This window comes from Schistocerca piceifrons, chromosome X, assembly GCF_021461385.2.
Source record: "Schistocerca piceifrons isolate TAMUIC-IGC-003096 chromosome X, iqSchPice1.1, whole genome shotgun sequence".
Classification (NCBI taxonomy): domain Eukaryota; kingdom Metazoa; phylum Arthropoda; class Insecta; order Orthoptera; family Acrididae; genus Schistocerca; species Schistocerca piceifrons.
In genome coordinates, this window is record NC_060149.1 from 535,598,416 (window position 1) to 535,613,304 (window position 14,889).

Sequence of the window (14,889 nt, forward strand, 5' to 3'; positions counted from 1 at the left end):
CTGTTACCATGATATGGAAACTACAGCGTTGTCCAGGTACATTAAGTAACTGTTAATTACCGGTATAGTATTTTTTGCACCTGTAAACAACCAAATTAATGCCTGTGCTTTATCCCACTTGCTACTGAGCCCTGATTCCAATTTCCACGCCTTCTGAAAAATCTTTGTCATGTATATAAACAGTCTCACAGGTCTCTCTACGACCTTCTATTATATGCCCAACGCACTTCTAGTGGCACAGCAGTGCACTGCAACTTACAGTACGTTAACAACAGTATTGTTAACTTCATACTATGTACCCACTAAGATCTGAAATGTTATATAGCGAAGCATGTCAGGAGTAGAAGAAAAAGAATTGTGCCCCCTAAGAGAAGAGTAGATCTTTTGAGCGAAATATGATTGCTGACCTATTGAAGGATCTCCTGTCAAAAGTGAACATGTTCTCAATTTCTTGCCCACTTCGTTTCATCCAAATTTCGAGTACAAATAAAAGGCCAAGGTTGTGCCGCGGTTAGAGAATTCAATGTTGATTTGGGAGAACAGGGCTTCTACTCCCTAGATGACCACCCAGATTCAGGTTACGGTGATTTTCCTAAATCTGTTTATGATATACTGAGGTGGGATAACGATGTACACTTATACAGATGGCATGAGTATCACCTACACAAGGCATAAACGAGCTGTCCATTGGCGGAGCTGGCATTTATACTCGGGTAATACATGTGAAAAGGTATCCGACGCCATTATGGCCACACGGCGAGAATTAACAGACTTTGACCACAGAATGGTAGTTGGAGCTAGAACATGGGACATTCCATTTCGGAAATCATTAAGGATTTCAATATTCCGAGATCCGCGGTGTCAAGGGGGTGCTGAGAATTCCCAAGTTCAGGCATTACCTCTCACCATAGACAATGCAGTAGTTGACGATCTTCACTTGACGACCGAGAGCAGTGGCGTTCACGTAGAGTTGTCCATGCTAACATACAAGCAACACTACGTGAGATAACCACAGAAACCAATGAGGACGTAACGTATGACTAACGTATCCGTTAGGACAGTGCGACGGAATTTAATTTAATGGAGCATGGCAACAGATGACCGACATGTGTGCCTCTGCCAACAGCACAACATAACGTGCAGTACCTCTACAGGGCTCGTTCCTCTATCGGTTGGGCCCTAGACGACTGTAAAACAATGGCCTGGTTAGATGAGCTCAGATTTCAGTTGGTAAGCGTTGATGGTGGCGCAGACCTCACAAAGGCACGGACCCAAGTTGTCAACAAGACACTGTGCAATCTAGCAGTGGCTCTATAATGATCTGGGTTCTTTGTTCCAGCTGAACCGGCCATTGATTGGAAATGGCTGTATTCCACTTCTTCGACGTTATTTGCAACCGTTCATGGATATCATGCTCCCAAACAATGACCGAACTTTCATGGACGACAGTGCACCATGTCACTGGGCCACAACATTCCTAACAATCCGAGCGAATGATTTGGCCACGCAAATGGCCAACATGAGTCCCATTACACATTTATGGGACGTAATAGAGAGGTCAGTTCATGCACAAAATCTTGCACCGGCAACATTTTCGCGATTATGGACAGCTATAGAGGCAGCATGGCTCAGTATTTTTGCAGGCGACTTCCAACGACTTGTTAAGTCCATGCCACATCTAGCTGCGGCACTACGTCAGGCAAAAGGAGGTTGAACACGATATTAGGAGGTATCTCATGGATTTTGTCACCACAGTGTAAGCACCAGGATAGTTATTTTGAAACGGACAGTTCCAGTTCCTACCTCATCCTTCTATTATTCAAGCCTGTATGCCTTCAGAGATGTGGTCGTTGATGGGGTGTTAAATCCTACACTTCGTCTCCTCCTTTGAGTCTAATCCAGTGTTATGCATAGGCCTATATTTTGCCATAGCCTGTTCATTGTCTTCGTTTACTTCATTATACTTTACAAGGATAAGATACTTTCCTTCATTCTTGTCTGTCCTAGTCCTTGTTTCTTCTCTTGCAGTCTTAGAACAGAGACAAAAAGTTTCCTAACAGTACAAATCAGATGAATCACGTAATGGAAGGTAGGCATTTCTGCTTCCTGATGCATGTCTGTGGAAGTCGGCGACAGAGGTGTAGGAAGGGATGCCTGGTAGTGCCAAGCCAAAATCCTTTTTGTTGTCAGACACCAATCAGGCTATTTAGTGTGTTATAGAAAGAATTTCACAGTTATTAAAAGATCACTTCATATCTGTTTGCTGTGGTGACTGGTTGGGCTGTGTAAACATGATTGTAGTACTAGTATAATGAACATTAAAGTATAACAGAAAACGAACACCTCTAAAGGCGTATTGACGATATTTACTTGGGGCTCTGACAGGAAGCAGTAGGTATAAATCCAATATTGTAAAGCAGTGCGCTGAAGCACGAAAGAAATGTCGTTGACGTGCTGACACAGTAGTTTATGCTCTGGAACTTTTTACTGGTTAAAAAATTTGATACATGTCTAAAGAGGGCACTATTGAAGATTATTTGCGCAACTGACTAGATTTCAGGGCTTGGAGGTGGCTGAATGGTTAATTTCAGGAACTTTTTAATACTTTTGGGCACTATGACGTTGTTTGGCACTCACGAGCTCGTCGACTCCTATGCTGTAGTGACTATGGTGGCTTTCGTAAGAAGTGCCACAGTTCACTGTGCTATGAAAGTTGTGGCTAGAGATTGGTTCACGGTGTGAGGTATGGCGTTTATGGTCTCATTTTATTTCAAACCGGTGTTTATGATTATTAATGTGACTGCTTTGCCTTGTTTTGCGTTCACTGCTCGAAAAAAGTTAAATTCGCTACTCAGCAAGACTAACATCTCTGACGAAAACCAGTGAGGTAACGAGACATGCAACAGCGTAATATCCTTCTAGATGTAACTGACAACGAAAATAATGCTAGGCAAATGTTTTTCAATATTATTTTTTTAAACTTACTTGTTTCCGTTAATTTCCGCTTTCCTTTGGTTGTTACTTGACCCACGTAGTGTTCACTGCTAAGAGCGCCAAATTTTGTTTTATGTTTTCAGCCTAACGTCTTAACAATTCAGAAATAAACGACATTCGCGTAACAGAGGAAACATTTTCATACATAGCGGGAAATTTCGTGTGCTGATGCTTTCATAGCAGACCAACAGCGGTAAAACAAACCGTAGACTAATTTGTAGTGCCGCTAATCTGTAAGAATAATGGAGGTGGAGATTCGCCCTGACAAATACGTACGTAATAACTTGACAAGGTATGTTACTTTTCTGAAATTTTGATTGTATTTAACTATTTACTTCACAAATGTAATCGTAAACGAAAATAGTAGCTAATAAATAGTGTTCAATCTTAATTTCACTAAAGGGGACAATAACTATTGCTGCAAACCACACAGACATTTTCATTTCATTTTTTTTCCTTTATTTATTCATCAAACTTTTAGCAAAATTTTCCTACTGTAACGTAATAAAGATATCCGAATCGTTTGATGTCTTTCAAACAGTAATGATTCTGCAAATATACCATAGAGTATTGCCATACTTCATACATTGAGTGGTTTCCTGCATCCCACCTTCTGAACTTCAAGGAAGCTCCGTCTGAGAAAAGTTGCTTACAATATTAAGTTTTCTTTAAAAGTTAATTTTAGTACGCTGCGTTTCTTCACTCTGTGATTTCTAGTGTCTGGACGGAAAGAGTCTCAATGAGAACTGCTGATTCCACCCGTTACAGGTGTAGTGGCACTTCATGCAAAAGCAACCAATTTACTTATAAACGGATGTACGTTGTTTACTTACGAATCACTCTGGGTTACTTTTGCTCAACTTTACCACTGCTAGACTTCCAAAACCACTACACAGTAGTGAAAGAGCTTTGTAGGTAGGAAAATAGTTGCAGCATATTGCTCTCTATGAATGACTACAAATGTCATACATATTTTCAAAACATTTAAGTACGACCTTGACCACTTACAAACCTTGCTTCTGCTACACATTTTGATCTCCAGAATCTCATTCATAAAGAAAACGATGTGTGTTCCATCAGCTTCTTTTATAGCTCAACTGTATTAAAAATATGAAGCAGGAGATAATACTGGTGCTGCTATTACTTGTAATTGGAAGGACTATGGTAGTAATTGGAAACTGAAAATCTTTTTTCTCCTTTAATGAAAAAGTTTCGCATTTTCAATTTCTGTACGTCTCATATGTAGAACTACATAATTGGTGCTCAGATATACAGATGTAATACAGTACAGTAACTGTTATAAATGTGATGAAATGCAACATCTTCTGCCCTATACTGAGACACATAGAGTATTCACTGCTAACTATGCTATTTAAAAAAGAACTTCTGTGGAATATACTTACATTGCCCATGATTACACATTGCAAAAGGCTTCCTTTTTTTTCTTTTTCCATTTCTGTGCACTGTTTTGCCACCCTTCTCCACTCCTGTGTCTGGTAGCACAAACAACATGTAAAACAGAAAATATTTCTGTCATACTGTGGGTACATTTGCTGAACATGAAATCAATATTCTTTATACATGAGCTGTATTAGCCCTATGACGAAATATGTGAATGAAAAAAAGCACTTACAAGGAAATAAGATGTCATCTTAATATATAGTATAATAAAAAAAAGCCTGCTCCCACATATCTTACTATGTATTTATATGTAACTGGAATTGTAGCACTTATTGCAGTACATAACCGAAGTTACTATATAAAATGACTTGTATTATTTCCCTTTGTTCCTGAGACTGAAAATTTTGTATGTAACTGAATGTATAGCAAGTCTTAGAATAAATAAGTTAATTCATAATTTCTGACCACTTTCATCACTTCCTTTTGTTCCTGTGATTAGGGGATAACTTAAGTAATCGAACAAAAATGATAAATACTTGCAATTTGTTTATATGTTGAACATAGAACAATTAGTCATTGCAGTGCCATTTAATAAAATTTACATGTGAAGTATCCCACATTAAAATAACTTTTCAAAACGTTATCATACACTGCTCTTATGAACTAAAAGCTAATATTCTGTGCTGATGTTATTCGAATTTCTATGTACGTTTTTGTTATTTTTAGTGGCTTTGCACTGAGTTTTGGTGAATCAATCCGGCGTAGTCATAAGGGAATTGAAGTTATGGATAAATTTCCTGGAGATCTTGGAACTTTACTTACAACAAACTTCCGAGTGTTCTGGTATTCTGACACCCACGCTGGTCGTAACATATGTGAGTACCTTGCTTTCTAAAGAGGATGTCCAAGGATCACATTTCCCTGTTCATTCATATACTATGTTGAGTAGAGTCTAGTATAACACCAAATATTATTACATATCAATATGAAAGTTACCATTATGTTTGAGGAAAGTGAAAAATTTCTGCTGAGTGTAGCTGCTCTCCATCTGTTAGATTGTACTTCATTTATATGTATGTATGTGGAATCATGTCGAATGATGATAACTAAGTGGTGCTTGAGGGTTTGCCAATGTAGGAACATTACACTATATGATCACAGCAACTTGAGCACATATCAGGTATTGCACTTCTTATTTTGCATGCAGCAGGGATCTGACATGTTAGCACAGTAATTATATGATAGCTATGTCATCTTATTATAAAAAAATGTACTTTGTGCACTATGACATTCTATGTAATGTCTGTTGATGAGTTTGTGCCTGGATTCAGATGTCTGTTAGAATGGATTGATATGTGAGGAGTATGGTCATCATTATTGAAGGTGACAGTCTTTAAAACAATTCTGAAGTGTATGTGCTTCATGTCTACCTGAGTTTTTGTCTTAAAGGGAACCAGTACAAATATAGTGAAAATAGCACCATTACTCAGGACAGGCAGGATACTAATAATTATTGAGATGCTGAAAATGGTTTATGAATTCTTACCCATGCCAAAAGGTTTCAAGTTCTTGATATATACACATGCCTCACACTTGACAACAGATGTCACTAATATGCACAGCCTGAAATCTAACTCTGCACATCTGCATATGAGACAATGTATTCCAGTCCCAGGAGAACAGATCCACTCAAGATTGAAAACGTAAAAGAAACAGCCTGCCAGTTTTCATGTATGTTAAGACTGAAGTTCATAGTCCTCATGGATCCTTTAATTTAAAGATCATTTTTTCTGCACAATACATTTTTACTTTAGCACTGTATCATTTATACCAAAAATGGCTAATTTGTGGGTTTGGGGGAGGGGCTGGAGGGTGGGGAGAGGGGCAGCAGGGGTAGTGAGGGGTACTGTGCCACCATAATTATCCCTAAGAAATCATATGCAGATACTAATGCACTGATCATAAGTGAAAACTGAAACTGTTAGATCTACCCACAAAGACTAAATAAGTGTTGGGAAAGCTTACAAAAAGATTGGGGGTTCAGGTGTGGTATGTTTTGCTAACAAATCCTGAATTCAGGAAGTTATTATTGAAGGAATTTAAGTTTACTGGGACTTTTATTTCATCACTCTCCAGCTGAGGGAAAGGAGAAATCAGCTTGTTTCATCAGAATTTTTATTTTAAAAGTAATGTGATTTTTGACTCAGGCAAAGAGAAGACAGTTCAGTGTTATTTTCTTAAAGGAATTTGGCAAAAAAGTGATCTACAGATGCTGTGAGCCACTTACAATGCAGAATCAGTGGGATCAGTGGAAAACTCTGCTCAACTGTGTAAGATTATAGCAACTCCATATATAATTTTTCATACAATATATGGTTCAAATCAAATGGCTCTAAGCACTATGGGACTTAACATCTGAGGTCATCAGCCCCTAGACTTAGAACTATTTAAACCTAACTAACCTAAGAACATCACACACATCCATGCCCGAGGCAGGATTTGAACCTGTGACTGTACCAGCAGCATGGTTACGGACTGAAGTGCCTGTAACAGCTCAGCCACAGCAGCCGGCACAATATATGTATACCTGCTCGCTGGTAAGTTATATTATAGTTTGTGCTCCATGTGAAGAGTGTGCCAACACAAACACCATTAACTACATGTTCACATTGTTTCTCAAATGCCCCCATAGCCTATAACCTTCCTTAACAATTAATATTTTTAATTCACTAGTGTACCTCCATAGTTGTTCATGTACCATTGCCCATTCAGCAGACTACACTTATATGTGTTTCATACATACCTATGAGATATTGTTTCCTTTAATGTTTAGATAAACAATGCTGCTTATTTAAGGCCTATCAAAACACAAGAATGGGATGAGGACGTTTTAACGTCGTTTGTAACATTCCTGCCCTTCTGGAGAGCACAGAATTATAACATATTTTGATGGATCTTACATAAAGAGCAATAGCATCCCATTATCCATAAAAGATTTGGTATGACACACAGTGGGCTTCACAAACAAAATGGAGCAGTAAATTTTTTTAATAGTGTGCATTTTTCTATGTGGGTATTTTACCCAGTAAAGGTCATTCCTCTTGTTTTATATGGTTTTATGGTACAGCATCTCTAACAGTAACAGTAGATACATTTGGGATTATGAAAACACAAACACTGATAGCTTATCAGCCCCAATTTACTCTGAACATATTGACAAGTATTATTGTAAATATGATCAGAAACTATATTTGTCCAAACAAGTAAGTGGAGTCTCATATAAAGTACCCAACATTCATATCTTAGCAGGAAAGCTAAAAGATAGGTTGTGGCTTATTTTCTCATAAATATGATCAGAAACTGTACTTGTCCAAACAAGTAAGTGGAGCCTCATACAAAGTACTCAACATTCATATCTTAGCAGGAAGGCCAAAAGATATGTTGTCACTAATTTTGCCATTTCAAAGTGTTTGGGTGCCATCAACCTTGCATTTCATTCCGGAAACAATATTAACATGTAGTATGGGTAATGAAGAGTCAGTTTTAGTGCTCCTATTGTATTGATAGGTCAGCCAGCAAACATTGAGGGACAGTTTCTTTTAGGATTGTGTAAACAGATTAATTTACTACACTACTGTCAAATCTTACTTGAAGATAGTTTCTTGTATTGTCACAGGTGCTGCAGTTGTGTTAGTTTACAGATGTACTTGAATGTACAAGACTATATATGATGTATCACTGTACACCTTCTTGTAACCAAGAAGGGCACTATACTGAACAGTTCCTGTACAGAACAAGGTCTACTTTATTGAACATTAAAGTAATCTGTGGAGCATGTAACTAAATAACTGAAAAGAGACTTTAGCTTTCCTTACAGAAACTATGTTATTACATTACTTTTTCACCTACTTCTATATACCGGGTGATCAAAAAGTCAGTATAAATTTGAAAACTTAATAAACCACAGAATAATGTAGACAGAGAGGTAAAAATTGACACAAATGGTTGAAATGACATAGGGTTTTATTAGAACCAAAGAAACACCCCATATTGCTAGATGGGTGAAAGATGTAATGCGCGCGTTGTTTGGTGATGATCGCGTGCTCAGCTGGCCTAACAGGTCCCCAGACCTCAGTCCGTGCGATTATTGGCTTTGGGGTTACCGGAAGTCGCAAGTGTATCGTGATCGACCGACATCTCTAGGGATGCTGAAAGACAGCATCCGACACCAATGCCTCACCATAGCTCCGGACATGCTTTACAGTGCTGTTCACAACATTATTCCTCGACTACAGCTATTGTTGAGGAATGATGGTGGACATATTGAGCATTTCCTTCATCTTTGCTTTGTCTTACTTTGTTATGCTAATTATTGCTATTCTGATCAGATGAAGCGCCATCTGTCGGACATTTTTTGAACGTTTGTATTGTTTTGGTTCTAATAAAACCCCATATCATTCCAAGCATGTGTGTCAATTTGTACCTCTCTATCTACATTATTCCATGATTTATTCAGTTTTAAAATTTATACTGACTTTTTGATCACCCGGTATGTGAATTATTTCCAGCACTATCAGAGTTCAAGCCTACATGAACAGTCAAGATGGCATTTAACTGAGTTTTTATCAATATGTGCCATCCATTATTGGAAATATATACAGCTGAGTTGTTATTATATGCAGTAGTAAATAAACAAATGCAATTACACACTCTTGGCTTTATATCTAGAGTATTTCACCTTTTCCAAGACTGACATTTATTGCCCTGTTACTTTTAGGATACTTAATACATTTTTGATATAAATTTCTGAAATCCTTTTGCCTTTCAGCTATTGGGTTTGAGAAAGTGATTGCAGTTGGAAGACGGAAAATATATAGTGTAAGTTGTGTTCTTTTCTTTTGCGCATTACACATTCATATTAGTAATTTGACTGTAATAATGTACAGAAGCTTTATAAGCAAAGTCTTTAAGTAGTATACATTTCTGCTTTATTTTATAACAATACAGTAGTTTATGTTCGATTATGACATCTCCTGAGTCTAATGATTTGTAATGCAATGTAAGCAGAAGTAAATCCATTCCACCTTACCTAATATAATAAAATGTTTTAAATAATATACACACACATCCAACATTATGGTAGTATATAAATGACAGATTAATTAAAATTTAAGGAATGATGTCCTTAAGCCTTATGATTTGTTGGCAGTAATTCAGACTACCATATGGAAAAATCTGTGTCGCTTAAAGATTTGTATGTAACTCCTTAACGGTCATTCTGAAAGGTTTTATATGGCCTGAAGAAGCACATGTATGCATATGCTTGAAGTCAACAGTAATATTTGTAAATTAGAGCTGTAGTGGACCTATTATAACCCATATTGACATATAGATAGAGGTTTACATGCCTTCTCATTCGCTCTATAATTTCGTTTAATAATTTCATTTACCATTTGCTCTCCTAATATGTCAGTAGTGGGTGTCGTAAGTTCACTACAATTTCAGTTGTCATATTGAATGGTTTAGCCAAGCTAAAGCAACAAAAAATTTGTCTAAACTGTCTTTTGTTTGCTTAGCTTAATGCAAATGAGTTCTGTGGAGATTGGTTCCTGATATCCAAACTCGTATATTTATTATGTTGGATTGTGAGTAGGTTGCGAATTCACTTATCTTGTAATAGAAAACACTGTATATAAAACATAAATGGTTTTAAAGCCTATAATGATAAACAGTACATTATGACTATATTTTACTGCATTGTTTCTTATTGCTCCTTTAGTGTACAAAAGCAGCTTATGCATAAGACATTGGACAATGCAGTGATTGCAATGCATACTTATTTAAAATTACAAATTACATACTTCATACATTAAGTATTTATATAATACACTTCATTAATTTAAGTATTCCTCTGTGGAGGAAATTCAGCAGTGCTGTAAATATGATGTGAATGCTTCAGGCTTTCCCAGCGATCTAATGACATCTTGGGTTGTTGGGTGTTCTGCCGGATATCAGCGTCGTACTTGCATGATATTTCGGTCACATAGCTCGTGGCCTTCATCAGGTGCGACCTGAGACTACTCCTCGAGTGGACCTGGTCTCCTCAGCTGCTATGAACTCAACTGATCAGTTGACTTCGTAGCAGCTGAGGAGAGCTCCGCATACCATCCTAAGGGAGCCATGGGTCTGGTGGTGGTTGTGTAAAAATAACCGAAACCGGTTACCTATGTCATAGAAACATAAATGGTGTGGTCAAGACTGAACTTTAGTCAAAATATAATAATATACTGATCACTGTATTCCAAAAATGTCATCCCAGATATGCTCAATAATGTTCATGTCTGGGGAGTTTGGTGGTCAGCAGAAATGTTTAAACTCAGGAGAGTGCTTCTGGAGCCACTCCGTAGCAATTCTGGGTGTGTAGGCTGTCGCATTGTCCTGCTGGAACTGTCCAAGTCTGTTGGAATGCCCAGTGGATGTTAATGGATGCAGGTGATCAGATGGGATGCTTGCGTACATGTCACCTGCCAGAGTGGTATCTAGTCCTATCACATGGTCCCACATAACTCCAACTTCTCACCCGCCACACTGTTACAGAGCCTCCACCAGCTTGAACAGTCCCCTGTTGACGTGCAGTTCGTAGATTCATGAGGTTGTCTCAATACCGATACACGTCCATCAGCCTGTTACAATTTGAAACAAGACTTGTCTGACCAGGCACCGTATTTCCAGTCATCAACAGTCCAATGTTAGTGTTGACAGGTCCAGGCAAGGTGTAAAGCTTTGTGTTGTGCAGTCGTCAAGGGCACATGAATGGGCCTTCGGCTCCGAAAGCCCATATCAGTGATGTTCCATTGAATGGTTCACACGCTGACACTTGTTGATGGCTCAGCATTGAAATCAACAGCAATTTGTGGAAGGGTTGCACTTCTGTCATGTTGAACGAATCTCTTCAGTCATCATTGGTCCCATTGATCTAGGATCTTTTTCCAACCACAGTGATGCCGGAGATTTGATGTTTTACCAGATTCCTCATCTACTCGGTACACTCATGAAATGGTCATTTAGGAAAATTCCCAATTCATCATTATTTTGGAGATTCAGTGTCCCACCACTAGTGCACCGACTGTAACACCATGTTCACACTCACTTAAATCTTGTTAATCTGCCATTGTATCAGCAGTAACTAATTTAACAACTGCGCCACGCACTTGTTGTCTTATATAGGTGTTGCTGACAGCAGCACTGTATTCTGCCAGCTTACATATCTCTGTGTTTGAATACGCATGCCTATATCAGTTATTTTGGCACTTCACTGTATATGCATAACTTACATTTTGCTTTCAGTCAGTGAGAGATGATTGTCATTGAAATGTTTGTTAACAGCACCACTGCTCAGAATAATACTTTTCTCAATTTCTACATTGTTTATAATCAACCCACAAACAATTACCTGTGGATCATAAATTTCCAACGTGTTACATTAACAATTTTCCTTTAGTTTATTTCATTTGAGAAAGTCTGTGTTGTGAGATTGGCTAAAGGTTTTATGTAGTGTTCACTGAAAACTGTAATGTCTCCATTTGGGTCCAACATTTCTTAGCTTTCCTTTCTCAGTGTTTTATTTCCCTGAGTCTGCCAGATCTTCCTTTTAATTTTACATTTTTGTAAGTCAAGTACTTGCCACATTATCACCTGTTTCAATACCATTACTGAAGTAGTATAATTCAGCCACTCTCATTGATCTGTTGTACAGTTTATTAATGTTTTAGTAATTCTCTTTAGTGGCTTGGTTTCTGTCAGTTCTGAATGAACCTTACTTTTCACACATACTTCATATCAATACCACTGCAGTATTACTGAATCATACAGGATTTTTAACTTGCAGCTTTAAATACTTGTTACTAATTAGATCATTTAAGTGTCTGTCACTGGAACAATCTTTCAGTGTATTAATATTAATGTTCTTTGTGACTATTAAGTTATGAGAATTTCTTCAGAGCCTTTCTCAGTACCATCTCCAATTGCTTTGGAAACAACCCACTTCCGTGTTTCAGAATCTACATGGTTCTATTGGTGAACACATCCTTCCTTACTGCATCATCTCCATAGCTGACACTTCATACTATATTTCTGTAATGCTTCCACATGTCAAAGGAATCCCATTCCGCACCTAGCTAATGATGTAAGTTGCTACTCCACTCCGATTGTGTCACATTATACTCTGACAAGCAGGACCTTTATAACCATAAATGTTGTAATGAACTTATTTTTCTTCAGTCCACACTCAGGCTGGATTTATTCATCTTTTGTATGAATGCATGGTGTCTCTTCTATAGAACATGTCTGAAAGGACAGGCACCACACGGAGTCCATGGCTGTGTTACTTATTGCCTAAATTGAAGGTGGAAGGGAAGAAAGGAAAAAAAAAATGAAGGATCAAATGATATCAGTTGCACTGGAACTTAATGCAGAATTAGTGAGGATGTATGAAAATGTGTTTCGCACCGGGACTTGAGTACAGGATCTCCAGCCCACTAGCCACATGTGTTAACCTCTGAGCCATCTGGACACAGTAAATACCACAAATGTGTGTACTATCTCAGCATTTTCCCTGATCGACTCACAACCCCATCCAGGGTCATCTACCTTCAGTCCCCGCCAATGTCCTGCTTCGCAATTAAGAGATCCCAGGTTCAACTCCCGGTCCAGCAAACATTCTCACTTGTTGTGGTTATTCTGCATAAAGTTCTGATGCAGCTGTTATCATTAGTTCCTCCACTTTCCTTTCATTTCTTCCCCATCCACCATCAATGTACCTAATGTTTATGCATGTGGCACAAATGGAAATTGTAAAAAATATACCTGAATATTGAAATAGTAAAGCAAATCACTCACCTATCAACTGTACTCACAGTCATAGCTAAATAAAATATGCCATCTGTTTATTGGCACAAGGAATGCCAACCACTCACCCCTCACCTCCTACAGTTAAAACTATACGGTTCATAGCAACAACCAATTTTGAGTCAATGAAACATTCAAACTGTTCTTAAATTACAAGAACCTATTTCTAAAACTGAAATATTGTAGTAACTAACTGTGTGTAAGCAGTTGTAATTATACACAAGCTAATGTATTTTTATGACCTCACAACAGAAGTTACATACATATTGACTAATTGCAGGTCTGTGGATGCATCTGCATCTTGCCGACAGTATGAGCTATTCATGTTTTTTCTGTTCTCTTAACACTTTGATGTACAACCACTTAGAAATAATTTCTGCTGAGAAAACTAACTGTTTATGTCATTATTGGAAATGTTACTGGCACATTTGTGTTAGATGTATCTTAAAATGTAATACACATTAAAAACATATGAAGCTTGAAAGTTTATTTTATTTCTCATATTTATTTTAGTTCTTTGATATAGTAAATATTTTACACTAAAGATGGCAGAAAGTATAGTATCCTTACAAAATAAAGAACAAAGTGTGTTCTTGAGCAATTTCACACCTAACTGGCCTTTGTATGGAAAAATCTGAAGTATGCTGTGATGCAGAGAGGTGTGTTTGTATCACGATAATACTAGCTAGTTTCTTTAATTCTTGTTGTGCCAATAAATTGTGCACTCTCCTCCAAACAAATCTGGAAATCCTGTCTGTGTTGTATACTGATTGATCATGAGAGTTACCTGTAAAATAGAATTGAATTGTAATTACAACGGTAGTGTATGTAGCAACAATATTAATAATAAGAAATTGTAGCGGACTGCAGCTTGCCTTAATATGAATCTTCTTTATACTGCTCCCACTCAGATATCTTTCTCTTCAGTCCAGAATCATTTAATTCTTCCCATTTAACTTCCAAATTATCTTGATAACTAAACAAATATGACATATTCATTGCAAAATTACAGCATATAGCAAAACTCAATGAGTACACACATAAAACACACGACAACAGAAGCCGACATTGACTCAGTCAGCCATAATAACACCCCTTACGTTCGCTAATGTTTCTATTGAGTTTGGTGGTTATTGGTGGTGGTTATTGGGATGTTTCAGGGGGACTAAACAGCGAAGGTCATCAGTCCCCCACTATTGAGTTTATTCTAGAAGTTGACAATGTAAGGCAGCACCTGTGAAGTAAGAAGTCTGTAAATTGTTATCATACAAAATGAATCCAGTTATTGAGAGATAGGTAGCCTGTGAATCAAGAAAATTATGGCCAATGTTGTACTGAGGTGCAGTCTCCTGAACATAATGTTGTTGCCAGAGCTGTGCTTTAGCTTGGTTGCCAAAGTGTTAAAATCCTAAAAAAACCACAGTTCTGTGATAAGAGTCTTAATACCTCAGTGAGTGAGTAACACAATACAGATCTGATAGTTCAGCACTCAGTTCTTGTGCAGTTATAGAAGTTCTCCAGACTTTTATTCCAACAATTGTTCCAACTCTTTGTATAAGCAACATGAACTGACAGCAGATTGTTCAA

General features: G+C 37.6%; 1 protein-coding gene across 1 annotated transcript in view; it reads left to right on the forward strand.

Annotated features, from left to right (window-relative positions):
• The first annotated feature begins 3,236 nt into the window (after window positions 1-3,236).
• LOC124722505 (Bardet-Biedl syndrome 5 protein homolog) overlaps window positions 3,237-14,889 on the forward strand; it is a 43,343-nt gene continuing 31,690 nt past the window's right edge. The window contains exons 1-3 of the mRNA XM_047247659.1: window positions 3,237-3,286; window positions 5,122-5,270; window positions 9,224-9,273. Of these exons, the coding sequence (XP_047103615.1) occupies window positions 3,237-3,286; window positions 5,122-5,270; window positions 9,224-9,273 (249 nt within the window). The remainder of the gene's footprint in view (window positions 3,287-5,121; window positions 5,271-9,223; window positions 9,274-14,889) is intronic.